Here is a 26,104-nt window from a genome sequence, read left to right as displayed (position 1 = left end):
CCAAGGTCAGCATGAAGCACAAGATGAGTGCTGTCTGCTCGTTCTCATTTATCTCTTTAACAGAAACTTAGTAAGCATTTACCATGTACTAGGAACTACTCTGTGTGTCAGGATATAGCAGGGAAAACTGAAACAGGAATCCTCTTAGAACTTACCTCTGAGTGGCGGAAGGGGGGAGAGTAGTGATAAGCCAGTATATAAATAAGACAAGGTACTGTATTGCAAATAATAAGCACTACAAAGGAACTAAAAAAAAAAAGATCTTTATTGGATTTTTGAGAGCGAGAGGGAGGGATAGAGAGAGAGAAACATCTGTGTGAGAGCGATCACATCAATTGTCCACCTCCTATACGGCCCCCATCTGTGATCAGGGAATTAAACAGCAACCCTTCAGTGCAAAGGATGACGCCCAACCAGCTGAGCCGCACCCGGAGAAGGGCACCGGTCACGGCTCTTGCTTGCCATCATGCAAAGTTTGGATTTAATTGTAAACATACTGGGAGGCCAGTGGGTTGTTTTTATTTGCAGTAAAATATGCACAACAGAATTTACCACTGAAAAAAATTTAAATATGTTTTTATTGATTTTAGAGAGAGGGGAAGAGAGAGAGAAACATCGATGTGAGAGAGACACATCAATTGGATGCCTTCCACAGTGTCCAATCAGGGCTGAGGAATCTGTCCTGCAACCTAGGTAAGTACCTTTGACCGGAAATAGAACCCAAACCCTTTGGTGCACAGGCCAATGCTCTAACTACTTAGCAACACTGGCCAGGGCCTGAATGACAAAAACATAAGCCTCATATTTACTTTTCAATACTAATGACATCATAGCCCATCATTTAAAATTTTTCTCTTTACATTTACACTGAATGGCCAGATTATAATGACCACCTGACGTTTATAGGCAAATTAGCTGTACACTGCATCGTATGGGATATGGAAGCCAAAGGCCTGTTCAAACACCTTTGCTGTCTGCAGTTACCAAGATAAAACTTCTCCAATTCGCACAGGAACACAAGGATTGGACAGTTGAGAATTGGAAAAAAGTCATGTGGTCCGATGAATCATGTTTCCAGTTGCATCATGCAGATGGCAGAGTGAGAATTTGGCGGAAACAGCATGAAAGCATGCACCCCACATGCATGAGTACAACCCTTCAAGCTGGTGGGGGCAGTGTTATGGTTTGGGGCATGTTTTCCTGGCATGATTTGGGCCCTTTAATTTGTGTGGAACAATGTCTGAATAGCACAACAAATCTAAGTATCATTGCTGATCAAGTTCATCCTATCGGAGAAACCAAGATGGCGGCGTAGGTAAACACCAGAAATTGCTGCCTCGCACAACCACTTCAAAAATACAACTAAAAGACAAAACGGACATCACCCAGAACCACAGGAAGGCTGGCTGAGTGAAAATTCTACAACTGGAAGGAAAGAGGAAAGCACACTGAGACTCAGAGGAGGTGCGGAAGTAAAGTGCAGAGGTACGGAGGCGCACGCGGAAAGGGCTGGCAGCTGAGGACACGGTTGTCTTTCAATCAGGAGGGAGTCTCAAGCTCCCGACTGCTCTGAACTCCAGGGCGAGTCTTTGGGGACCCAGACTCACACGGGGAGAAACTGGACTGTCTGGCATCGGTCGGAACTCGCGGGCGGCTTTCTCTCAGAGGTGCTTGCAGCGATTACTGTGGGACACTGAGACCCGAGGCCTCTTAGGGCAGGGCTGAGGATCAGCCATAGCTGCTCCACCCTGTTGATTCCCTGAGACCCCGCCCCACCCAAGCTGTGCGCAGAGGCTTTTGCATATGAAAGGCCTGGCCCTTTGCAATCTGAAAATTACCTAACAAACTGCAGCTGGGTCAGAGAGACCCAGAACTTCCAAAAGAAGGCCCAAGGCCCCACAGCAGCTTGCATTGCTTGCATTGCTTCACAGCTGGGCCTCATCTGGGCACCTCCAAACCCCAAACAAAGAAGAGGAATCTGCAGATCTCTCCATAGCTCCTGCTGGGTAGCCTCAGGCAGAGGCTAAATTAGCACCTCCTTAGATCCAAGAGCCAGTGTACCCAGTGGTCAGAGTGGGACCATCCAGATTACAACAGATTACACAGATCCATAAGGGACACATTCAGGGCTGGCAGACTCAGTGAACACGAAAGCCCCACTGAAGCAAGTCTTGCCCCTAAGGGTGTCTCCAGCACAGAAGTTCTCCCACTGTAGACACAGCTGATTCTCATAGCCAGTTGGCCTGGAGGTAAATTCCCTCAGTGATACCTACAACAATCAAGGCTTAACTACAACAAGACTGTGCACACAGCCCACAAGGGGTGCACCAAGAGTGTCCACCTCAGGTAATTGGGGAGGCTGAGCCACTGGGCCCTATAGGACACCTAGCACAAAAAGCTACTCTATCAACACAGGGAAGCATAAAAAATGCGGAGACAAAGAAACAGGTCACAAATGACAGAAATGGAGGAAAGCAAACTACTGGATATAGAATTCAAAACCACACTTCTAAGGTTTTTCAAGAATTTTCTAGAAACCACTAATAAATTTAGTGAGACCAACAAGAAATCTGGTGAGACCCTTGAGGTTATGAAAAAGGACCAACTAGAAATTAAGCATACACTGACTGAAATAAAGAATATTATACAGAGTTCCAACAGCAGACTAGAGGATCGCAAGAATCAAGTCAAAGATTTGAAATACAAAGAAGCAAAAAACACCCAACCGGAAAAAAAATAATAATCCAAAAATATGAAGATAGTGTAAGGAGCCTCTGGGACAACTTCAAGTGTACCAACATCTGAATTATAGCGGTGCCAGAAGAAGAGAGAGAGCAAGATATTGAAAACCTATTTGAAGAAATAATGACAAAAAACTTGCCCTACATGGTGAAAGAAATAGACTTACAAGTCCAGGAAGTGCAGAGAACCCCAAACAAAAGGAATCCAAAGAGGACCACACCAAGACACATAATTAAAATGCCAAGAGCAAAAGACAAAGAATCTTAAAAGCAGCAAGAGAAAATCAGTTACCTACAAGGGAGTACCCATACGACTGTCAGCTGATTTCTCAACAGAAACTATGCAGGCCAGAAGGGAGTGGCAAGAAATATTCAAAGTGATGAATACCAAGAACCTACAACCAAGATTACTTTACCCAGCAAAGCTATCATTCAGAATTGAAGGTCAGATAAAGAGCTTCACAGATAAGGAAAAGCTAAAGGAGTTCATCACCACCAAACCAGTATTATATGAAATGCTGAAGGGTATCCTTTAAGAAGAGGAAGGACCGAGGGTGGGGACAGAGCCAGGCTCGGTGCACCAGGGCAGGGGAGCACGTGGGGAGGGGGGAGGGAATGCCCCAGCCATGGAGGTAGCATGCCAGGCTCCAGCCACGCCCAACTCAGCCCTGGAACATCACCCCCCTCCCCCAGGAGTCAGCCAGGGTAGAGGGACTTTGAGAAGGGTGCCTCTGACTCCACCTACCTCATGGCCAGTTCCGGGCTACTGCCCCATCCCCCACCACAAGCCAGTCGCGGGTCAGCCCCATGGAAGTGCCTTCTGTTTCCTGGAGCCAAGTGACACTGCCCCACCTGGGCACTGAGGGCACCAGCAGCCTCCCAGGGGCTCCTGTGCTCAGCCTGGGCCTGGCTTGGGCCCTCCCAGGTCGCCTCTCTCTCCCTCAGTCTTCTGACCTGCAGTTTCCTCCTTCCCCAGACCCCATTCCCTAGCCACCTGTGGCCTCCAGCATACTAACTGCACAGGAGTTTGGGGGCTCCAGGGCACTGAGCTATCCAGCATCAAAGCCTGGCCCAGGCAGAGCCCGGCAGGCTATCTCTGGGTGGGGAGGGACCCCCAAACCAAAGTCCTCAGGGGGACAGGCGTGGGCAGGCATTCTTGGGGCAGGGTGGGGGAGGGACGAGAGTATTTTTTCTTGGTGTAACTATAAATTCAGAATCTATCCTGCAGCCTAGAGGGAAAGATATAAGAACTACATTTACTAATGACATAGTTTTAACCCAAATGCTATTTATCTCCAAGCCATCCTAACTTGTCCTCTGTGCAGAGCAAGTTATCATTCCTTTTTCTTCTCCACTTCTTGGCTTCTGACCAAAAACCGGACCCTGCCCCTCCCCAGGGGGAGAGGGAAGGAGCTGAGGGCGCCCAGGACTGCCCTTCCTGGAGGCCAGAGCTGGGGAGAGGGGACCCCTAGATTCTCAGTTTGTACATTTTCCATTTTGGAATTTTCAGTTTCAATTATAAAACTTAATTTCTCCCTAGTATGTGTGTGTGTGTGTGTATATATATATATATATATATATATATATATATATATATTTTTTTTTTTTTTTTTTAGAGTTGAGTTTTTATTCATTAAAAAAGCCCGGCCCTGCAGAAGCTCGGGTACCCTTGGGTGGTGTGTCCTCAGTTGGGTGATTTTGGGCCTGAGTGGGGCGACTTAGCCACAGACTTTTGCTCTGACGCATGGACTGAAGAGGTGACAACTGTGTGAATAAAGTACATATGGAAACTTGGGGGGAAAAAAAAGAAGAGGAAGGAGAAGAAAAAGGTAAAGATACAAATTATGAACAACAAATACACATCTATCAACAAGTAAATCTAAAAATCAAGTGAATAAATAATTGAATGAACAGAATAAACTGGTGAACATAATAGAATCAGGGGCATAGAAAGGGAGTGGTCTGATTATTCCCGGGGGAGGTAAGGGGTGTGGGGGTGCGGGGAGAGACTGAACAAAAATTGTACACCTATGGATGAGGACAGTGGGTAGGGGGGGCGTGGGTAAGGGCAGAGGGTGGGGTGGGAACTGAGTGGAGGGAAGCTATGGGGGGAAAAAAGAGGGACAACTGTAATCTGAACAATAAAGATTTAATAACAATTTTTTTTTAAAGTTCATACTATCATGTTGATTACGTATCCCAATGGAGATGGCTTCTTCCAACAAGACAATGCGCCATGCCACGGTGCTTGTATTGTGCCGGAGTGGTTTCAAGAACACGAGGGAGACTTTACCTTGCTTAGGTGGCCCCCACAATCACCAGATCTGAATCCAATTGAGCATTTGTGGGACGAAGTTAAAAGAGCCATCAGGCAGCTGGTTCCACAACCATCAAATCTCACAGAACTGGACAGTGCTATTCATCAGGCATGGGGTCAGGTTCCTCGCATCACCTTTCAACATCTCGTGGAGTCAATGCCAAGAAGAATCGCCGCAGTATTGAAGGCAAAAGGTGGCCCAACGAAGTACTGATGGGGTGGTCATAATAATCTGGCCACTCAGTGTATATAATACGGAATTGTGCGTGTGTGATCAGAAGCAGCTCGTCTGACCTCCTAGGTCCCTGCTTCTTGCACTGCCCCACATTACAACTGCATCCTGGTAGGTAACCTGGTCTAAAACCTCACCTCTCTTTGGTTGCTGAGATTGTGCCTTCAGTCATTTGAGGCCATACAGCACGGGTTCTGGAGTTGGAGGCCTGGGGCAAGGTCATCCCTCCATGCCTCAGCCTCCTGATCCAGAAAGTTCCCATCTCTGCAGTGTGAGGGTCCAATGAGTTAGCAGGCAAAAGCACTTAGAGCAGAGGCCGGCAAACAGTAAGTGACATTCAAGGTAAGCGATGATTACTAGTCTTTGTCACAGAAGCAGCTGCAGCTCTCGCATAGTCTGCCCTTACTCTGTTAGGAGAGCTTGGAATTGGGAAATCAGGGGGCACATTTAAATGAAACATTAAAACAATGTGCCCTCATCCAGTAACTCATCTAATTTTCTATGCAATCATAATTGAATAAAGAACCCAGTTCAGCCTTTTGCCTCGTTGCTACAGAGTGAGCCAGATGGGTCACCAGCAACTCTACTGGAGCCATCCGAGGAAATTCGGCCAGGGTTCTCCACCTTGCCGCGTCTGCTCAAACGGCCACGGTCTGATCCGGCCACAGTCTGATCCGCAAGTATGGCCTCAACACGTGCCGCCAGCGTTTCCGTCAGTACGCGAAGGACATAGGCTTCATAAAGTTGGACTAAGAGAACTTCCATGAATGGGTCAAGACATCTACCTTCGACAGAATGCTATCTCTTTGTACATAATAAAACAAAACAAACAAAAAAAACACCCCAGTTCACTTTCACAAGGTCAGCAGGGTCAGTAAATTCAAAATTTCATGTTGCTTTTCTGGAACAGGCCTGCGGAGGCAGGAGGAGGTGGTGGAAAAGGTGGCATTTTGGAGTCTAAAGACCTCGAGTCATATGGGCTGCCTGACTCTGGGGAACAAACGGGCCTTCGTTTCCTCTTCTGTGAAATAACTGGACTCTAAGGCAGAAAGGCACTCGGCTCAGTGTCCTAGTTAAAGACACAGTAAGTGTTGGAAATACCAGATAGAGATAATAGAGTGACACTAACATGCATGCAGAGACAAACGGGCCATCTCTGGAGGGATATTTAGGAAACTATTAAGAGGAATAGGGTGGGAAGAGAGAATATTATTCTATACTTTGTAAATGAAAACAAAATTGAGAAACGAATTGGCTTGCTAAAAAAATAGTTTTTATTAAGGCCATGGAGTGGGCCTTCTGGCGGGGATTAGGAAATGGACATCTGGCCAGTGGCCCTGAATGCTGGCCCCGTATCCCCCTCTGCTAGACTCCTCGCCGCCGCGGGCGCACGCTCACCCCAGTCTCCCCTTTCATCCGCCCACCCCGCAGCGCCCCCAAGGGAAGCCGAAGTGGCCGCGGCCATCTTAACTGTGGGCAAGGGCGCTTCCCAGGCCGCTCGCGGGACAGCAAGAGAAGAAACTCGAGGGGGTTAACAAACCAGGTCATCAACATCAGACCCACACTGGAGCTGCTAAACGCCTTCCTCTAAAAACAAAGACGCCAGAGAACCACCATCTTTTCTGAGGGCTCCATTTCCTCGGCCCTGGGATCACCGAGTTCGCATAACCAGTTCTCGGCGTCCTAGAGCGGCCACGCCCGGAGCGAGTTCCGGCCCCCTAGGTCCCCGGAGGCCGAGTGCTCCTGGGCGGGGGCCGCGCATGCTCTGGGTGCGTACTTCCGGCTTCCGCTTCCCCGGAGGTGCCCGCGAGGGTCCTGATGGGAGGAAGCATGAGGTGGGAAGGCCAGGCGCGGGAGGTTTGTGGCCGTGGCCATGGCCGAGTATTTCCTCCCCAGGAGTGGGCTGCCCGCTGCCCGCGAAGGGGGCCCTGGCCCGCACGGGATGCGGCCGACCTAATGCCACCAGGCGCGCTCCCTGAGGGCCGGCCATCCCTGGTCTCTGAAAGGGGAAGGGGCAGGTGGGATGGGAAGGAACAGGTGCCCACTCGCCCCCGCCGGCCCCAGGCGGCTCCGTTTCCTGTGACTCCCGCCAGATCACCCTCAAATTCACAACTGCGTCTCCCCTGGCCGACCCCTCCCGTGGCTCCCGGGACTCCTGCAAACAGGTCAGAACCTGTGCCTCAACACCGAGGCCCCGGGCTCGCCGCCCTCCAGACCAGATCTCGCTTTCCCTACAGGCAAGCGATCCCATTGGGCTGCAGGTAAACGGGATCCTTGGTCCTGGGACACGCCTCTAGCTCAGCGAGCCTGCGCTCTTGCGTTCTGCACTGTACACAGGACACCTGCAAACCTAACTTCCTTCCATTCCCTCCTAAGTGCTGTCTCCAGGAAATTCCTCTCGGAGCGCCTCTGCCCCATGCAGAAACCTCCGAACACCGCGCTGTGTCTGTACAGACCTGAGCACAGCCTGCCCAAAGGTCCGCACCTGTGCCAGCAGAGCTCACACCTTAGTGTAAAATTAGTTTAGTGTCAATTTAGAGCAGGAAGCTTATCGTGGCTCACCAGTACCTCCAACACCTAGAACATCTCGATGCCTGAGGAATGCATTGGTAGTATTAAGAAATGTATTGTTTTTTGGGGGGATTTTTTAGTGGTTTAGTTTCTTCCCCAGGATTCCCAGACCCCAAACCAGCCCTCCTGGTTAGCAGGAGACCCAGCTGTGGGGTGCAGATGCTCGGGATCCCCAGGAGGGAGGAAGTTGTCATGGGCCCCTGGGATCAGAAACACTGACCTGGTCTCTGAGCCCCCTCCTCTCATCTGTGCCCAGTCTCAGCATTGGCACTAACGCAGCACTCTCCCTGCCCGAATGCATCATGCTTTGCCATCATCTTTAACCTGGTCCAGTGCACTCTCTGGAGAGGGACCCTGTGGGAACCCTAATCAGAGTACCCCGGATGATCAAGGCCAATTTGCCACATGCGTGCATGCAGGCGAGGATGTAACCCAGAGGTCCTCAAACTTTTTATTTTATTTATTTATTTATTTATTTATTTATTTATTTATTTATTTATTTATTTATTTTTACTCTTTATGTTCCTTTATTGGATGTAACCCAGAGGTCCTCAAACTTTTTATTTTATTTATTTATTTATTTATTTATTTATTTATTTTTACTCTTTATGTTCCTTTATTGGAGCAAGATTCCTGACCAGTATACAGTGATGTATTCACTAAACAGAGACCTGTGCAGAAATTACATACTATCCATCTAGATAGGTTTTATTACACTTTGCCTATTGATGGAATAGTTCCACTTATAAAATGTTTTATACATCAAATAGCTCTGAATTTGACCAGGCTGTCCATTAATTCATCTCTGAAAAAATTAACTGGCATTTAATTTCAGCTACTATACTTTACAGCATTAAAAAGCTTAGGCATTAGGTAGCTTCTCATAATGTTGTTCTATGCACAATGGCATCTAGCAAACAGTCCATCATCTCGCCCAGATTCACAGACGGGTCTCATTGGAGAACGGTAAGCTAAATAGCTGGTACTTGAAACAAAAGTACGCCTAACCTGAGTTTCTTAACCACCAATATGGACTTCTTACTCTGCGAGCCTGTCTTCTGGGCCGCCTTTATAGTGCCAACGAAGACACGCCAGCAATAGCCCCGTGTGTAACTCGGAATTAGAGCACCAGGTCTGTCTGGTGGTGGTGGCAGGCACTGTTATTATATCCAGGTAAATATAGACCCATTTTTAAAAATGCCAATTTGATATACAAAACTAAAGGTACAACATACTCAGAACTAAGTTTGAGCAATCTGGTATTCCAAATGATTTGAAAATTTTCAGAAACTGATAACAAACTGTACTCATGATGTTTCCCAGCTATGGAGACATTAATACACTGATTCAAACCCCTTTACTCAGTCCACATAGCCCTGAGATCATCCTGCAAAGTGCGTATAAAATATGGAGTTGACCAAGTTTGACTATACGTTATACAAGTCAAACTTGAAATCTGTTCTGAGAGAAAAGCATCAAATCCTTTGTGTACACATTTAGTTTTATTGTAACAAAGCAACTTGTACACTTTTAACGTTTAAAACTGAGCATTATCTTTCCAGTGAAACAAAAAGAAAATTTAAAAATAAACAGAACAAAATTACAATAGAGAAATGTCAATTCCAAATAAGATCCTACAGGTTCTGCTGATTCTCCCATCGAGTGGCAGGGCTCGAGTCATCATTAGGAGAGAATTTTATTTTAAAAGTGTCATCTTAGACTGCAAGGATGTCCGTTAAACATCACAACTAAACATGCCAAAGGAGAAGCCATGTTGTCAAAATGCCCACTTAACCCACCCAAACATCTCAAACTCACCCTTTGTTGACCTTCTATAACCCCCCTTTTTTTTAATTTTTTTTTTCTTTTTTTAAATAAGAGAAAGTAGACAGATACATGTTGGTAAATGCTAACTGTCCATATTCACATAGAGACACAGTGTAATCTCTGAGCCCAATATACAGAGAAAGGAGGCAAAAAGCTAGAATTCTATGCACTACTACACAGGGGCCTAGCCACCTCCAGCTCCCAGCAGAGCTAAGGGAGCAGAAGGTTTTTCTTTTTTCCCACAGAGCACAGTGGTGCTGATTCCATTAAGTTTTTCTTGAGACAGGAAGGGATAAAAATGAATTTGGAACAGAAAGGGGCAAAGATTCTTTTCCCACTGTATTCTGCTCAAGGTACCTCCCCCCCTGTTGGGAGCCATTAAAGATATTGGCTTAAACAAAGCCATCTTAAGAATTATAAGTTTCTGGTTCCTCCAGAAACTCCTAATTACCAGAAACCACCTGTGTCTTGCAAATTGGCCAGCAATTAAAGATAAACTACCCTCACACAGCCGCTAAATCACACATCTCCACTGATAAGCACAGCCATCAGGAGCCTAATAAATCTCTAGTAAAAGGTTGCTGCCCATAGACCCCTTTACCCACCCCCCTTCCCTAAAACAGTATATATTCTGCCGCGGTGAGAATAAAGTTTGAGGCTTGATCAGAACTTGTCTTGCCTCCATTCTTTCGTGTCCCTTGTTTGTTTCATTCTCCTAGGGTGTCTCTTCGTTCCCCCGTTGTTGTCCCGCGGGTCGGGGCACCCCCCAAATAAGGTCAGAACCATGGTGTGAAGGAGAGAAAAGAGACCTCAAAAACAGGGCGACTGAGCACAAGAGGGGGAGAAAAAAGACTGCCACTTGCTCCCAGGGACCGGAGGAAATTAAAAAAGGTTGGAATCCAACAGTGTTCATTAGTCATCTTCTTCATCTTCCTCTCCTTCTTCCCCCTCATCATCATCTTCATCTTCTTCACCTTCATCCTCATCCCCTTCTTCATCAATATCGTCCAACCCTTCCTCTTCTTCATCATCATCATCTTCTTCTCCTTCCCCTTCTTCATCATCCATGTCAGGAACCAAGTAGTACTGTCATGGATTTGGCCAAATGTCATCTTTGATGACTTCTCCCAACTCATCTGCACCTGCGTCAGAATGGTCGGTGAACCAGGTAAAGAAGCTTTCTGGTTCCTCGTGCTGTCTCTTCCTGCTGGCTTTATTCTGTGTTTGACTTGAACGTTTCGTCAAATCCTTTCCAGATTTCCATTTGATTTCAGTGGACTTTGAAGATGGATCACCACTCTCGTTCAGATGAAACTCTTTGGAGAGAACTTTATTTTCGAAGTAAGGATTTTCATCAAAATAAAAATCTATTCTGTAACCTGATTTAATATCTTCAAATTCTGTCACTTCAAGTCTTGTCAAATAATGCAGCGCCTCTTCATCCGCTTCCCCACGCAGAGCAGACACTTGTGGATGGTTGACAAATGCTGTTACCCCAAAATTTGGGATTTTGGAGATCAATTCTGACCTCTTCTGAAAAAATGGTTGGCGGAGTTTGTTATATTTCTGTTCTACTTTCAAAATCTCCTCACTGGCTTGTTCATTAAGTCTGTCTATTTCATTTTGTACTTCATCAATATGTTCAATCGCTTCTTGCTGTTCTTTTTCTCCCTTCGTCACGTCCGGAGGGGCCGGCTTCTTCTCCGGCTTGGGGGCCGGAGCGAGGACTGGCGTTTGGGGGCCATGCCGCTCGGGAGGTCCGAGGAGCCGATCGCAGGGAAGCGGCGGGGCTGGAAGGCGCGCCGAGACTCGGTCCTCAAACTTTTTAAACGGGGCCAGTTCCCTGTCCCTCAGGCATTCCACACGTGCGCACCGCGGGCCCGGGACGAGTGGGCTGCTAAGCAGGACAGGCAGCGGCGGCAAAAACACCCGGCGGGCCGGATGAATGTTTTCGGTGGGCCGCATGTGGCCCGCGGGCCGTAGTTTGCGGACCCCTGATGTAACCTGTTTATGTTCATGTAGCGTCTGTGTCACTCACTGGCACGAGGCCTCTTCTGTGTGAGCGTGTATACAAGGCCACTGACCAGCCGGGGGGGGCTGGGCCGCTTTGTGGGGCTGCCCTTGTGGGGCTACTTTGAAGAACTACTTCGATGGCTCCTATAGTAGCAATGGCTACTCGGTCTACAGTGAAGTCTCTCCCATATGCCTGCGACTCCTCATGTCTCCGTCTAATACCTGGCGTCCGAGGAGCTGCGCTCCCACAGTTGGAGTCGAGCGGGATCAAGGAGCCGTGTGCTCCCACAGGCCCTTTGCAGCTAGTGCGGCCCCTGTCTTCGCCTCAGATGGTACCGCTCATGCTAACTGCTGACTCACACAGGCAAGTGGCCCTACTCCTGTCCCCGCTGTAGGAGGTAGGTCTTCAGCTAGAGGCCCACCAGCCTGGTGCCATAGGCCCCAGGGGCCAACCCAGGGGTTCAAACCCTGCTTGTTCCCCAGGAAGGTCCAGACAGCCCTGAGTGTCTAGGACTACCCAGAGCTGTTCCAGGCCTGTGTGTCATGGGCACCATGGCAAGGGGTGGGCACTGACAGGTGACAAAATGCTATTTTTAAAAATATATATATATTTTATTGATTTTTTACAGAGAGAAAGGGAGAGGAATAGAGAGTTAGAAACATCAGTGAGAGAGAAACATTGATCAGCTGCCTCCTGCACACTCCGTACTGGTGATGTGTCCACAACCAAGGTACATGCCCCTGACCGGAATTGAACCTAGGACCCTTGAGTCCGCAGGCTGATCCACTGAGCCAGACCGGTTAGGGCGATGCTATTGGTTTTAATGGAAATGTTCTGTTTTCTCTCGTGTCCTTCAGGGTCCCGAGAGGCTGACAGAGCTAGGGCTGAGGTTGAGTCCTGGGCAACGCTGAGTCCTAACGCTTCCCAGATTTTCTGTCTCCTCCTTTCCCCTTTCTGCCATAATCAAGTCTTTACTTTCAAGCTCCCCTGGTGGTGGGGAGAAGCATCCACCAGATACACCGCCAGGCGAAAGCCTCAGGAAGGCCTTTGGAAACGTTGGCAGGTGTTAGACTTCAGTTCAGCAACCTCATTACGCGAGTTCTGGCTAAGAAAGAATTAAGAGCGAAGACTCAAACTACAAAAGAAAGTTTAGCACGGCCAGCGCGGCTCAGTGGTGGTTGAGCATTGACCTATGAACCACGAGGTCCCAATTCCATCTTTGGTCAAGGGTACAGGCCCGGGATGCGGGCTCAATCCCCAGTGTGGGGCCTGCAGGAGACAGCCAACCAATGATTCTCTCCCATAATTGATGCTTCTATCTCTCCCTCTCCCTCTCCCTCTCCCTTGCTCTCTGAAATCAATAAAAAAAATTTTTTTTAAAGAGAAAGTTTATTTAGAAAGTCACAAAGGTAGAAGAAGTGATCCATAGAAGAAATGGGCTCAGGAAACGAGCTACAGAGCCAAAAGAAGGGCCCTTGGAGCTTGGGAGGGAGGGAGGGAGAGAGCCTGACTGAGACTTGCCTGGAGAGATGGGAGAGGGAGGAAAGGCTTGGGCACTCCCGGAGAAGAGAGCACACTAGGTCCCTGTCTTAAGAGCTTTTATCCCTTTATCTCGGGGCCCCAGGGGAGGATCCAGTAGACTGTTCATCAGCTTTCCAGGTGCGCCCCCTTAGGGTGGTAGTCTCCACTGATTGGTTGGCTCCAGGGGGTCATTAGTCAAGGCAGCTGGTCCTGATGCCAGCCACAGGCAGTCCCTGATTTTGCTGCTTCGCTGGGCCTGGAGCACAGCTGAGGCCTAAAGCCATCCCCAGGGGTTAATACTTAAGGGAGTGGTCCTGCAAGGGCTTGTAGTTTTGCCCGTTGCTGGACACCTGGGGTTCTCCTGGTGACCTCTGCACCTGCCTGTGGTTCCTACTCATGCCCCTCTGTTCCCTGCTACCGATGGAGGCCCGCAGAGAAAGTTCAGGATGACAGCCAGAACCTGCTGACGGTGGGGAGTGCATTGCCACGAAGTGTGGAAATACTGTGATTGATTTGTTGGCCAAAGGAAAAGTATCAAGTCTTAGGGCAGGGTGCTTATGAAGGCGTGTGGAGCAGGAAGTAGGCAGGCAGTAACCGCCCAGTAGAAAGGATGGGGCGAGTGGGTGCATTTGCTGAGATAAAGACCCCAGGAGGGGCAGGTTGGAGGAAGAAAGGGGTGGGTTCAGCCTGAGCCAGGCCAAGTCTGCTGTGCAGAGGCAGGGTGGCAGGTTAGCTCCGGAGCCGGGTCTGAGCTAGAGGCGTGCTGATGTTGGGGAGGCGTGCGGATGCTGGGGAGGCCTGCGGATGCTGGGGAGGCGTGCTGATGCTGGGGAGGCGAGCTGATGCTGGGGAGGCGAGCTGATGTTGGGGAGGCGAGCTGATGCTGGGGAGGCGAGCTGATGCTGGGGAGGTGAGCTGATGTTGGGGAGGCGAGCTGATGTTGGGGAGGTGCTGCAGGCATGTGAGGATGTGCTGCAGGCATGTGGGGAGGCGCTGCAGGCATGTGGGGAGGTGAGCGGATGTTGGGGAGGTGCTGCAGGCATGTGGGGAGGTGAGCTGCAGAAAGGGTCCTGACCTCTCAGATCTCACCTGCGCTCCCCCCGCGCCCCCCATCTCCTGATAGAAGGCCCCAGAGTTTCAGGCCCCAACAAGCTTCCAGCAGAGAACGGTCTCTTTACTCACTACTCCCCCCGCTCTCCCCAACATTTAGGAAAAGGTTGCTGGCGCCCTAACCGGGTTGGTTCAGTGGATAGAGCCTCGGTCTCCGGACTCCAGGGTCCCGGGTTCGATTCCGGTCAAGGGCATGTACCTCGGTTGCGGGCACATCCCCAGTGTGGGGTGTGCAGGAGGCGGCTGATGGATGTTTCTCTCTCATCCATGTTTCTGACTCTCTATCCGTCTCCCTTCCTCTCTGTAAAAAATATTTTAAAAAGAGAAAAAGTTACTGGCAGCCAGGGATGGGCCACAGCCCAGCTATAGGCGGCCCAGCCACGAAGAGTAAGGCCCGAACTTCCAAAGGCGCAGCGGGCCGGGCGGGCGGGTCCTCCAACCTGAGCGGGTCCGGCCCCGGGGGGTGGGGGACGGGGGGGGGGCGGCCCGGGGGGCGGGGGGCTGGCCCAGGCGAGGCGGCGCCGCTGCGCGGGGGAAGCCGGGGCGGCCATTTTGGTTGAGGGCTGGCGACCAGGCCCCGGAGACCCCGGGATGGCGTCATCTGGGCCAAACTCCGGGGGAGCCGGGTTCGTGAGGCCGCGTGGCCGCCATTTCCTAGGAGGGCGCCCGGCCCCGGTCTCTGTAGCTTCAGCCGCCGCGTGGTCCCCGCAGAGGCCGCCCGGGAGCACGTGGGGCCGCGGACCAGGGGCCGGCACTCCCCATGGCGCCGCCTCCGGCCCCGCTCCCCGCGCAGGAACCCGGGGCGGCCGCGCGCTCGGGGAGGAGCCCCCAGCCCGTGAGCTTCGCGGACGTGGCCGTGTACTTCTCCCCGGAGGAGTGGGGCTGCCTGCGGCCCGCGCAGAGGGCCCTGTACCGGGACGTGATGCGGGAGAACTACGGCCACCTGGGCGCGCTCGGTGAGGGCCTGCCGCTCGCCGCCCGGCCCCTCTCCCTGCGCAGCCGAGACCCTGCAGGGAGGGGGGACCCTGCACAGGGAGGGGGGGGGCCCTGCAGGGAGGAGGGGGCCCTGCACGGGGAGGGGGGCCCTGCACGGGGAGGGGGGAGGCCCTGCACGGGGAGGGGGCCCTGCAGGGAGGGGGGTGGCCCTGCACGGGGAGGGGGCCCTGCAGGGAGGGGGGTGGCCCTGCACGGGGAGGGGGCCCTGCAGGGAGGGGGGTGGCCCTGCACGGGGAGGGGGCCCTGCAGGGAGGGGGGCCCTGCACGGGGGGAGGGGGGCCCTGCAGGGAGGGGGGCCCTGCACGGGGAGGGCGCAGGGGCCAGGGCCCCCCTCCCGGCAGCGCGGTGCGCGTTCCTCTCCGCAGGGCTCCGAGGCACCAAGCCGGCCCTCATCGCCTGGGTGGAGGAAGAGGCTGAACTGTGGGGGCCAGACGCCCGCGACCCGGAGTTGGGAGCGTGTCCGGCAGGAGAAGACACGGGTGAGGTACTGGGGCGCCGTCCCGGGCTTCCTCTGGGCCTGACCATCCTGCCCTGGCCGCTGCTGCCCGGCCGCAGTCCCCCCGGAGCCGGCCCGCTGTGCGACGGGCTCTGCTGGGAGCGCCCCGCCTCTCCGCTCCCACCCCGGCTCCCGCCCCTCACGTCTGTTGGCCTGAAGCTGTTTTGCTCCACATCCTCCCTCCTGTTTGCCTCCATCTAGCTCCTCTGTCTGTGCGTTAGTTTACTTTTTTAAAAATATATTTTATTGATTCTTTACAGACAGGAAGAGAGAGGGATAGAGAGTTGGAAACATCGATCAGCCGCCTCCTGCACACCCCCCACTGGGGATGTGCCCTTGACCGGAATCGAACCTGGGACCCCTGAGTCCGCAGGCCGCCGCTCCATCCACTGAGCCAAACCGTCAGGGCAGTTTACTTTCTTTTTTTGTTATATTTTGGAGCAGCGTCCGTCCTCTTGGCTCCCGCTGGTCTCCTCTAGTCATCCATCCTGCAGCTGGTTGCGCAGTGTGCCCAGCGCCTCTGAGCTTGGTTCAGCCAAGCTCACGTCTCCCTGTGCGGTGCCTGCTGCCTGAGCACCTATCTCCTCACCCCCGCGATCCAGGCCACACATCTGCGGCCAGCCCCAGCCATCCCCTGGCCCTGAGGTAGAATGTACCGTTCCTCCTCCTCTGTTTCTGATGCTTTGCTCTCTGTCCTCTGCAGCTGAGGAAAGGTGTCCTCAGTTTCCCTGCCTGTCCTGAGCTGCGGCCCACAGGCAGCTGTGGGTCCAGAAGGTGGCTGCGTGCCTCTCTCACCACATGGGGTGTGGGATTCAAGGACCAGGATAAGGAAGCCAGGGTCTGAGCTCTCCCCTTACCTCCCAGCAGGTTCCAGAACCAAGGAAGAGAAAGGACTGAGAGAAGGCCCCGGGGCCCTGGACGCTCAGCCTCTTGGGCTGAAGGCTCTCACACCCCCTTCTGCTGGTCTCCCTTACAGTCTGGAGCAGCCATCCACCGTGCCTCACCGGGGTCGCCCCCCACTCTTTGCCCATCCCCCTGTCCCAAGGGCAGACCAGCGTCACGGTTGCTACCTCTGTGGGAAGAGTTTTGCCTGGCGTTCCACTCTGGTGGAGCACCTGTACACCCACACGGGTGAGAAGCCCTTCTCTTGCCCTGACTGTGGCAAAGGCTTCGGCCAGGCCTCCTCTCTGAGCAAGCACCGCGCCATCCACCGTGGGGAGCGGCCCCACCGCTGCCCGGACTGTGGCCGGGCCTTCACCCAGCGCTCTGCCCTCACCACCCACCTACGGGTCCACACGGGTGAGAAGCCCTACCGCTGTGCTGACTGCGGCCACTGCTTCAGCCAGAGCTCTGCCCTCTACCAGCACCAGCGGGTCCACAGCGGCGAGACCCCCTTCCCTTGCCCAGACTGTGGCCGTGCTTTTGCCCACGCCTCAGACCTTCGGCGCCACGTGCGCACCCATACAGGCGAGAAGCCCTACCCTTGTCCAGACTGTGGGCGCTGCTTCCGGCAGAGCTCCGAAATGGCAGCCCACCGGCGAACCCACAGCGGGGAGCGCCCCTACCCCTGTCCTCAGTGCGGCAGGTGCTTTGGCCAGAAGTCGGCCATGGCCAAGCACCAGTGGGTCCATAGGCCTGGTGCCGGGGGACGAAAGGGCCAGGGTGCCAGTGGGTTGCCTGTGCCCCTGACCCCTGGCCAAGGGGACCTGGACCCGCCTGTGGGCTTCCAGCACTACCCAGAGATCTTCCAGGAGTGTGGGTGATGGCCTCAAAAGTGAGAAGACAAAGGGTGAAGATCTAAACATTTCCTGAGGCCCAAGCTGGAATCTGTACTGAACCTCTGGGGGCTCCAGGGAGGTCGTAGAATTCCTTGTAAGAACTGGACCTGGGGGACGAGCGCCATCATGTTTTAGGCCCTCTCCAGCTTGACGGGACACCTCGGTCTCTGCTGGCCTAGCCTACAAGCCCCCTTTGCTGAGTTAGGACGAGGTAAGACCCCGCTGACCTCCGCTGTGGGAAGAAAAGGCCGTCTCTCAGACAGTTAAGAGGACTGAGGTGGAAGAGAACCTTGTTTTACCCGTTTGCCTTTTCACTGCATAAGTTAAAAACTGGTGGCCGTGCACTGAATCTGGCCTGCAGCTCTTTTATTTTTTGGCCTAGTCAGAATTTTAAAATGTTACAAATTATTGGTTAAGATTTCACACAGAATCCAGGTTTCTGACTTCTGTCGAGAAATCCAAAGATTTGGCAGCTCTACCTAAACTCCCACAAAACCACAGCTGGCAGGAGCGGGGGCAGCTGTTGCCTCTGGATGGAGCCGGACCTGTGCTCCGGCTCGGCATGCTCGCCGCCCTCATCGGCTCCCGACCAGCGTCAGCTGGCGCTCAGGCTTGCCCACGTCTCTTCCAGGCGGGCTGGCTCCCCCTGCTGTTTTCCTCTCCTTTACATGGCCTGTTGGGCTCCTGTGGTAACTGGAGTTTGCAAGCCGTGGTCTAGGGCAGCCGTCGCCAACCTTTTGGACCTCACAGACCACCAGTGGTCCACGGACCACCGGTTGGCGTCAGCTGGTCTATAGCATTCAAGTTTTCCTGAATCAGGGATTTACATAGAGGGCATATATGGGAAAGGGCACAGGAGAGAAGTAAAAGCAGGCTTTATTTTAGATCTTGCTTGCATTGTATCTTACGGTTTACAAAGTACTATCTTTTCCATGAACTTATTTCACCCTCATAACTGCCCAGTCAGGAAGAGGCAGGCAGGACTGAATCCTTGCCCTACACCAGGGGCATTTCTGCCACAGCACTGCTCTCAGCCGACCGGGAGTGCCTGCAGTCTTCCTTGGGCCTCCCTGGGAGAGCCATATGGTTCAGGCCTTACCCACCCTAGACCCAACCAGGAGGGCCTCATCACGTGTTCGAACTGGAAGAGATTTGAGCGTTCGCAGCTGGGGACACAGATTGGGGGAGGCTAAGCAACCTGACCCAGGTCACACAGACGGCAGGGTCTTGGTTTACTGTTGCCTTGGTCACACCGCTCCTGAATTTCTCAGTGTCTCAGCCAGGGTTCTGGGGGTATCTGCCCACTCCCTCTGAGGGCACCCAGGCACTGACCAGGACAGGAGACAGCCCAGCCCTGTGTCAGTGGAGCCCAGGTATGGGAGGAGTGGGAAGATGGCCATGTCGCGGACCAAGGCAAGGGAGAAACCAGCCTGAGGTGAGAGCTGAGGGCAAACAAGCAAAGCTTGATCTTCACTCTGTACCCACCATCATGAGCTAGGCCAGGAACATTGGGAGAAGTAGCCAGAGGGAATTGTACTCATCTATATTCCCAAGCTCTGCACACGATCTCTGCCCTCTCACCTTGTGACTCCATTAGCCATCTATTAATTCCTTTGTGGTCAGAGCCCAGCCTTGTCCAGGCGATGGAAGCAGCCAGCCATGGGCAGACCCTGTCCTGGACACGTTCACTTGAGGAAGAGTAGGGTTTATGTCCTCTGCTGGCCCGTGTGTACTTGCCTTCTTTACTCAGCCCCGTGTCTGCCTACCTTAAGGAGGAAGATTTGTCAATCTGGAGAAACTTCTAAAGAGAAGATTTGGGGGAAAGACATTGTTCAGGTGAAGTCATGAACTGACTTGATTCCAAGTCTGAGCCCACCTGAACTTTTCATGGCGGACTGGCTAGTGTGCCACCTTGTCATAAGTGGGAATGGTGTGAGAAGGCACCTTAATGGTAGGAACTACCTTTGTACCAGCTTTTAATTCCCTAAAGAAGGCAGTGTACATCTCTCTCTCAGGCTGCCTGGGGAAAACCCAGCCTGAAACACCATTCTCACTCAGCTCAGACTCAAAGCCCAATTTGGACCCTAGCCTCAGCCAATTAAAGATGCCATAATTACTACTTTCTTTGAGTGCTTTGAAGTTTGCAAGGCTTGCTTAGGGCTCGAACTCCAGACCCAGCTCTTCTGCTTCCTGCCTCAGGACCTAACTTACCACCGTAATCGTGTCGTGAAATACTTAAGCCGAAACTTCATTCCATTCTTAGCTCCTCATTTCTTGGCACGGGTACTTCCACCAAGGGTAGGGCTCTCTTTCTGCTACTGCAGGCCTCTGAGGCTCAGAACCTGAAACAATTTAAGCCAAAAGAGTTTCTAGGGCTTCACTGGAGAAGTGCTTATCTGTACCAGATATGAGCCCATCCATGTGGCCATTGTGAGAGGTGAGGCCATGACCACATGTCCCTCGCTTGTCCAAGACATCTAAAATAAGGGTATTGATTTGAGTTCCAAAGACCCCTAAGCTTTTTAGAAATGGTTACGTGCATCTTTTTAGGAACAGGATGTGCAAAGCTGTGACCCAAAGAAGCTAAAACCTGCATTAGGCCAGTATTTTTCAAAGTAAGGCCTTCCTGCCAAAGAATCACATACTGTTTCTTTAAACGTAGCTAGCACCCTAGTTGGTTAGGCTGAGTGGACAGAGCATCAACCGTGGATTGAAGGGTCCCAGGTTCAATCCTGGTCAAGGGCATGTACCCTGGTCTGGGCACGTGGGAGGCAACCAATCGATGTGTCTCACATTGAGGTTTCCGGCTCCTCCTTTCCACTCTAAAAAATCAGTGGAGAAATATCCTCAGGTGAAGATTAATAACAACAATAAAAAAAAAGTGTAGCTAGCTTCCTCAGGCCCTGTTCCTAGCTATTGAATCTGAATCTTCAGGGATGGAATTTTTTATTTTTTTTTGAATGAGGTCCAGACCTACTTTAATTAGCATTAGTGTTAGTATTCCAAAGAGTTTAAAAGTCTTCATTTACATTTTTTATTTAGCCTTAAAAGTATTTGGTAAGGTACTTTATCCATATGGAAATTAAAATAGAAGTATCTAATTTAGGACTGATGGGAGCTTAGACTACCACACATCTACTAGAATAGGTTTTTTAACCTAATAAAATTTACTATAATACAGCTTGATTTATCTTTTTTCTAAAAAATCCTCTTTATATTTTCAATTTGGCTTTTTTTTTTTTTAATTTAAATTCTTTGTTGTTTAAAGTATTACTCCAGGGATGGAATTCTATGCCTGCTAAACTTTGAGAACCACTGCTCCGAATGAAATGTTATTTTCTAGCTGCTCTTAGCTTTTGAAAGAGGAGGGGTTGGTCTCAGGGCCTGTGTCAAATCTTAGGTCAGGGGATGACCTCGCTGGACACAAGACTATTTCCTTTGTTCTTGCCAAAGGGGCTGTGCTGTGGCAGGTCTCTTCCTGTGTACTTCTTTTTAATTTATTGATTTTAAAGAGAGGGAAGGAGCACACCAGGGGATGATGATGTGGAGAAAGTGGCTGCTCACCTTGGGACACACAGGCTCCTCACCAGCACACAGTGGGAGAGCAAGGCCAGTGGACTCCTGCCTTAGATTAGCACCCTAGTTGGGACAAGTTGGAACCGTCATCAGAGGCTTTCCTGTGCTTGGAGCCTCTCGCTGCTATGGGTGGCAGACGGGGCTGGCTGCCGCCTCTTAAAAGCCTATTGCGTAGACAGGTCTGGTGCTAGAGGAGGCTGCCTGGGAGCCAGCCGGCCACTCTTCCTCTAGGCACCAGTGAGGCTGAATTTCCACGTGGAAATGATGGTGCCCGGGCAGCTTGAAGCCCTGGACCGGCTTCTGCTACATGTGGGCTTGTGGCCCATCTGTGGAGAGTACAGGCGGTGGACCATGTCAGACCTGTGCTGGAAGTTTTGCTACTCACTGCAGAGCGGCTGCTCTCCCATGTGAATTGTCTGGGTAAGCAGGTCAGAAAGTCTCATGAAGGAGACTTCTGTCGCCCACGTGTGTGAGTGCTTTGGGGATGAGCAGGGGTACCCCAGGTCCAGCACTTCCCAATCAGTGCACTTGCAGGTGTTCATCCTCAAGGAGGCTGTAGGGCAGACCTGGGATGGAGAGAGGCATGGGGCTGGAAGCGGTTGCTCTGGAGGTGCCCGCTTTATTTGTGGGCAGCTATCAGTGATTCTGTTTGTAGGCCTCTGTGCAGACATTCTCTCCAGCCTTTTACCACTTGGAATTCTCCCAATTCTGATCCCGCCTCTTTGCAGGAGAACGGAAGATGCCATCTTTCCTCCTTACCAGTTTCTTCCCTTCATTTGTCTGGGAAGATAGGAAACCACAAACCACGACTCCTGCCTCCCTCACAATGAGAGCATTCGGCTTTTCAGCTACCAAGAAGGCGACCCAACTAGTTTTCAGCGGCAAGGAACGAGAGCTGGATCCTCTTAGGTTGTCTCCTGGGGTCATTTCCCCCCTTGATTCAAGCTGCACCTCGGGCAGCGCTCCTCGGTTTCCTTTCTTTACGAGCCTCCCCAGGAAGGGACCGGGAAGTTCTCTCTGTCCACGTCCACTCCGACTACCACTCCACCCTCACCTGGGAGAAGTTCCCCCAGAGTCCTGGCCTCCCTGGGAGAGAAGCCAGGAACCATGGACTGAGGCTCCCGAGGACGGAGTTAAGCCCAGGCTTCGGGGGAGGAGGCGGCAGGAGACGCGGTGGCTGCAAAGAAGGCAGCCTCCTCCCGGAGGGCGGACCTCCCGCTGGCCCCTCCAGGGAAGCGCTGGCGGCGAGTGGGGAGAGCCGGGAGGAAGGGTGTCTGCCCTCACTCCTAGGCTTTCATCCTTCGGGCAGATAAAACATAATGAAGGGAAAACGGGGGCGGGGAGAGTTCTGAAGGCAGAGGCCCAGCCGGAGGGGAGACGCCGGGCAGGTCGCGCCCGCTCCTCCCGCAGGCGCTTTGGTGGGACTCGCGTTCCCCGGCGACCTTCAACGCCCAGCGGCGGGTGTGGCGGGAGAGGGCGGGGCGGCGAGAGCGCGAGCTTTGCTGGCCAATCGCTGAGCGCCCTGAGCGGCAGGGGCGGGGCCTCTGGGAACCCGAGGCGGAGCTGTTTCCTTGGCAACGATCCTAGCCCAGCGGGACGGGGTAGGGAGGGTGGAAGTTAGAAGCCGGGAGGAGGGAGCCTGGAGGGGCGGGGGTGGGCGCGCCGGCGGGGGGCAGTGGAATTCTAGCGGGAGCGTGGGGTGCCCCAGAGTTTCCATGAGTTCACGGAGGGGGGGGGCCCGTCCAGGTTTCCGAGGCGCGACCGGAGCTGACCCCGAGGCCCGGGAGCGCGGGGAGCGAGACACCGCCCCCGCCGGCGCCGGGAAGCGTCGCTCCTTCTCGCTGACCTTGGTCTCGCTTGTCCCCTCGCCCTTGGCCACAGTCACTGACGGATGCCGAGCCCAGAGGAAGGACAGATAGGCCGCCGGACGGACGGAGCCCGAGGACGTAGGCACACAAACTGCCCAGCCTCGCCCGCCGGCTCCAGGGTGCTCGGTCCTCGCCCACCTCGACGCCGGGGCCATCCAGCCCAGGGTTAATGCCAACGAGTTTCCACCTCCAGCCGCTCCTAGAGAGGCCGCGGCGCTAGCCACCGGGGGAACTGGCCGCGGACGGACACTTCCTGCGGGGGGAGGGGTCGGCTGCCGCAGCCCAGCCCGGGGCCGGGGGCCAGACGGCGGGGTCGCGGGCGGGAGCCGGGCCTGGGGGCAGCGGGGCTAGTCGTGAGGTCCCCCCTCCCTCCGAGGCCACGCGTGGGGGCCTGTGAGGGCCCCAGAGCCAGCCGAGACCTTGTGGGTGGAGGCGGGGCCCCGGGGCGGGGAGGAGAGGGGAGGGGCCCGGCCGGCCAGAGAGGCCCAGGGTCAAGACGTCCGGCCTTGGGGGCTGGGGCCGGGCAGCCGGGTCCCCCGGGCGTCGCTGAGTGGCGGGCGGCGAGGGCCTGGGTCTCGGGGCTCCCAGGCCGGGTCGCAGGATCGTGCCGCCATCGCCGCCGCCGCCGCCGCCGCGCTGGGAGCCAGCGGGGATGGAACGGGAGGCGTCGCCGTGGGGCCTCGAACCCCGGGATGTGCAAAGTCCTGACGAAGTGGGGCCCGAAGGGTCCCTGGAAGGTGAGGGAGGGAGCGCCCCTCCAAGGAGCGTGCCTGGGAGGGGAGAGGGGGCTGTGGTCCGTGGGCGGGGAAGGGAATGGGGGGTTTGGACACCTGGGACCGGGGGAGGTGGGGGCGGGGGCCGGGTGTCCCGGGTTTGCTGTGGGGAAGGGGGAATTTCAGCACCTGCACGAGGGCCAGCGACCATGTTTGAGGAGCGGGGCGAGGCTTGTGCAACTAATTAATGGTGGGACCCAGCGAACTTCCAGGCTCCACACAATCTGGGTTTTCTGTAATTCTCTGATCCTGCAGGCAACATGCGTGAGAATGAGGAAGAGGAAATTTCTCAGCAAGAAAGCACTGGGGACTATGAGGTGGAAGAGATACCTTTTGGGCTGGAACCCCAGAGCCCTGGGTTTGAGTCACAAAGCCCAGAGTTTGAACCCCAGAGCCCCAGGTTTGAGCCTGAAAGCCCAGGTTTTGAGTCCCGAAGCCCTGGGTTTGTGCCCCCAAGCCCCGAATTTGCACCCAGAACCCCTGATTCAGATTCTCAGAGCCCCGAGTTTGAACCACAAAGCCCTGGGTATGAGCCCCGGAGCCCTGGGTATGAATCTCAAAGCTCGAGGTATGAGCCCCAAAGCCCTGGGTACGAACCCCAGAACCCTGAGTTCAAAACCCAAAGCCCTGAATTTGAAGCTCAAAGTTCCAAATTCCAGGAAGGTACAGAGGTGCTTCTCAGTCCCGAGGCAAAGAGTCCCTTGAGCATCCCCTTGGGAGTCCATCCCTTGGACTCCTTCGCACAGGGGTTTGGGGAGCAGCCCACGGCAGACCTTCCCCTAGGGCCACCTTTTGAGATGCCCACGGGGGCCCTGCTGGCCACCCCCCAGTTTGAGATGCTCCAGAATCCTCTGGGCCTGACAGGAACCCTTCGGGGTTCAGGCCGACGGGGTGGCCGGGCCAGGGGTGGACAGGGCCCTCGGCCTAACATCTGCGGCATCTGCGGGAAGAGCTTCGGCCGGGGCTCCACCCTCATCCAGCACCAGCGAATCCACACGGGCGAGAAGCCCTACAAGTGCGAGGCCTGCAGCAAGGCCTTCTCCCAGAGCTCCGACCTCATCAAGCACCAGCGCACCCACACGGGGGAGCGGCCCTACAAGTGTCCCCGCTGCGGCAAGGCCTTCGCCGACAGCTCCTACCTGCTTCGCCACCAGCGCACCCACTCTGGCCAGAAGCCCTACAAGTGCCCGCACTGCGGCAAGGCCTTCGGAGACAGCTCCTACCTCCTGCGGCACCAGCGCACGCACAGCCACGAGCGGCCCTACAGCTGCCCCGAGTGTGGCAAGTGCTACAGCCAGAACTCATCCCTGCGGAGCCACCAGCGGGTGCACACTGGGCAGAGGCCCTTCAGCTGCGGCATCTGCGGCAAGAGCTTCTCCCAGCGCTCGGCTCTGATCCCCCACGCCCGCAGCCATGCCCGCGAGAAGCCTTTCAAGTGCCCCGAGTGCGGCAAGCGCTTCGGCCAGAGCTCTGTGCTGGCCATCCACGCCCGCACCCACCTGCCGGGCCGCACCTACAGCTGCCCGGACTGTGGGAAGACCTTCAACCGCTCCTCCACGCTGATTCAGCACCAGCGCTCGCACACGGGCGAGCGGCCCTACCGGTGCGCTGTGTGCGGCAAGGGCTTCTGCCGCTCCTCCACGCTGCTGCAGCACCACCGCGTGCACAGCGGGGAGCGGCCCTACAAGTGCGATGACTGCGGGAAGGCCTTCTCCCAGAGCTCCGACCTCATCCGCCACCAGCGCACCCACGCCGCTGGCCGTCGCTGACCTGGGGCCCTGTCGGGCAGGGCTGCGGTGGGCAGAAGAGGAGGGGACGGAGCTAGAGAAACCTTTAGAAGAGTGGAAAAGCTGGAGGAGTTGAGGATTCTAGGAGGAGAGGGGGCTAGGGAGGAGAAAGCTGTATGCCCTGGAGATTTATGGGAAATGGGTAATGAAGAGGGGCTGGAGGTAGTCCCAACAGGCAGCAGGAGGCTCTGGAAGAATCCAGAAAGAGGTCAACAGAGAGCTGGCCTCAGCAGCAGCATGCCCCTTCGTGGAGGCCTCTGCTTGGCAAAGCGCTAGATGGGGGAGGGGGAGGGCGGGGAGGGTTACTTACTTAGAGTGGGGTAGCTTAGATCCGTAGCTACTGAGACCTTGTTGAGTCAGGAAGGGGTGAGGGGAGGTGGGATGGGGAGTAAAGCCCAGAGGGGGCCTGGGCCTCTGAGTGCAACCCCCAGTCTCCCTTGTCCTCAGGCTTTGGAGCCCCTGAATTTGAGTTCAATAAAAACCTCTACGTGGTTAAA

General features: G+C 53.9%; 2 protein-coding genes and 2 pseudogenes across 3 annotated transcripts; 3 read left to right on the top strand and 1 right to left on the bottom strand.

The window, feature by feature from the left end:
* Window positions 1-5,251: 5,251 nt before the first annotated feature.
* LOC118657063 lies at window positions 5,252-6,115 on the top strand (annotated as a pseudogene).
* Window positions 6,116-10,585: 4,470 nt separating this feature from the next.
* Window positions 10,586-11,659, bottom strand: LOC118657062 (annotated as a pseudogene).
* Window positions 11,660-14,860: 3,201 nt separating this feature from the next.
* LOC118657060 (zinc finger protein 764-like) lies at window positions 14,861-18,487 on the top strand. 2 transcript variants are annotated; one of them, XM_036310987.1, is made up of 3 exons: window positions 14,861-15,289; window positions 15,695-15,808; window positions 16,690-18,487. In XM_036310987.1, exons 1-3 carry the CDS (start codon window positions 15,094-15,096, stop codon window positions 17,586-17,588), a joined length of 1,209 nt encoding a protein of 402 aa, XP_036166880.1. In that variant the 5' UTR covers window positions 14,861-15,093; the 3' UTR covers window positions 17,589-18,487. The 2 variants fall into 2 exon arrangements, with proteins under 2 accessions (XP_036166880.1, XP_036166881.1); XM_036310988.1 differs by having other exon boundaries at window positions 14,862-15,289; window positions 16,693-18,487.
* A 4,370-nt stretch (window positions 18,488-22,857) lies between these two features.
* Window positions 22,858-26,104, top strand: ZNF768 (zinc finger protein 768). Its single transcript, XM_036310984.1, has 2 exons — window positions 22,858-23,784; window positions 24,076-26,104. The coding sequence occupies exons 1-2, from the start codon at window positions 23,700-23,702 to the stop codon at window positions 25,587-25,589; spliced, it is 1,599 nt and encodes a 532-aa protein (XP_036166877.1). The 5' UTR covers window positions 22,858-23,699; the 3' UTR covers window positions 25,590-26,104.

The sequence above is a fragment of the Myotis myotis genome, unplaced genomic scaffold (assembly GCF_014108235.1).
Source record: "Myotis myotis isolate mMyoMyo1 unplaced genomic scaffold, mMyoMyo1.p scaffold_m19_p_5, whole genome shotgun sequence".
Lineage (NCBI taxonomy): Eukaryota > Metazoa > Chordata > Mammalia > Chiroptera > Vespertilionidae > Myotis > Myotis myotis.
Note: the sequence above shows the minus strand (reverse complement) of the source record. Positions and strands in the feature narration are given on the sequence as shown.

Bases quoted from the DNA above. Each gene is read 5' to 3' on its own strand.
- ZNF768 (XM_036310984.1), top strand. From the start codon at position 23,700: ATGGAACGGGAGGCGTCGCCGTGGGGCCTCGAACCCCGGGATGTGCAA. The intron at 23,785-24,075 runs GTGAGGGAGGGA...CTGATCCTGCAG, and splicing joins GCCCGAAGGGTCCCTGGAAG to GCAACATGCGTGAGAATGAG.
- LOC118657060 (XM_036310987.1), top strand. From the start codon at position 15,094: ATGGCGCCGCCTCCGGCCCCGCTCCCCGCGCAGGAACCCGGGGCGGCC. The intron at 15,290-15,694 runs GTGAGGGCCTGC...TCCTCTCCGCAG, and splicing joins CGGCCACCTGGGCGCGCTCG to GGCTCCGAGGCACCAAGCCG. The intron at 15,809-16,689 runs GTGAGGTACTGG...CTTACCTCCCAG, and splicing joins TCCGGCAGGAGAAGACACGG to CAGGTTCCAGAACCAAGGAA.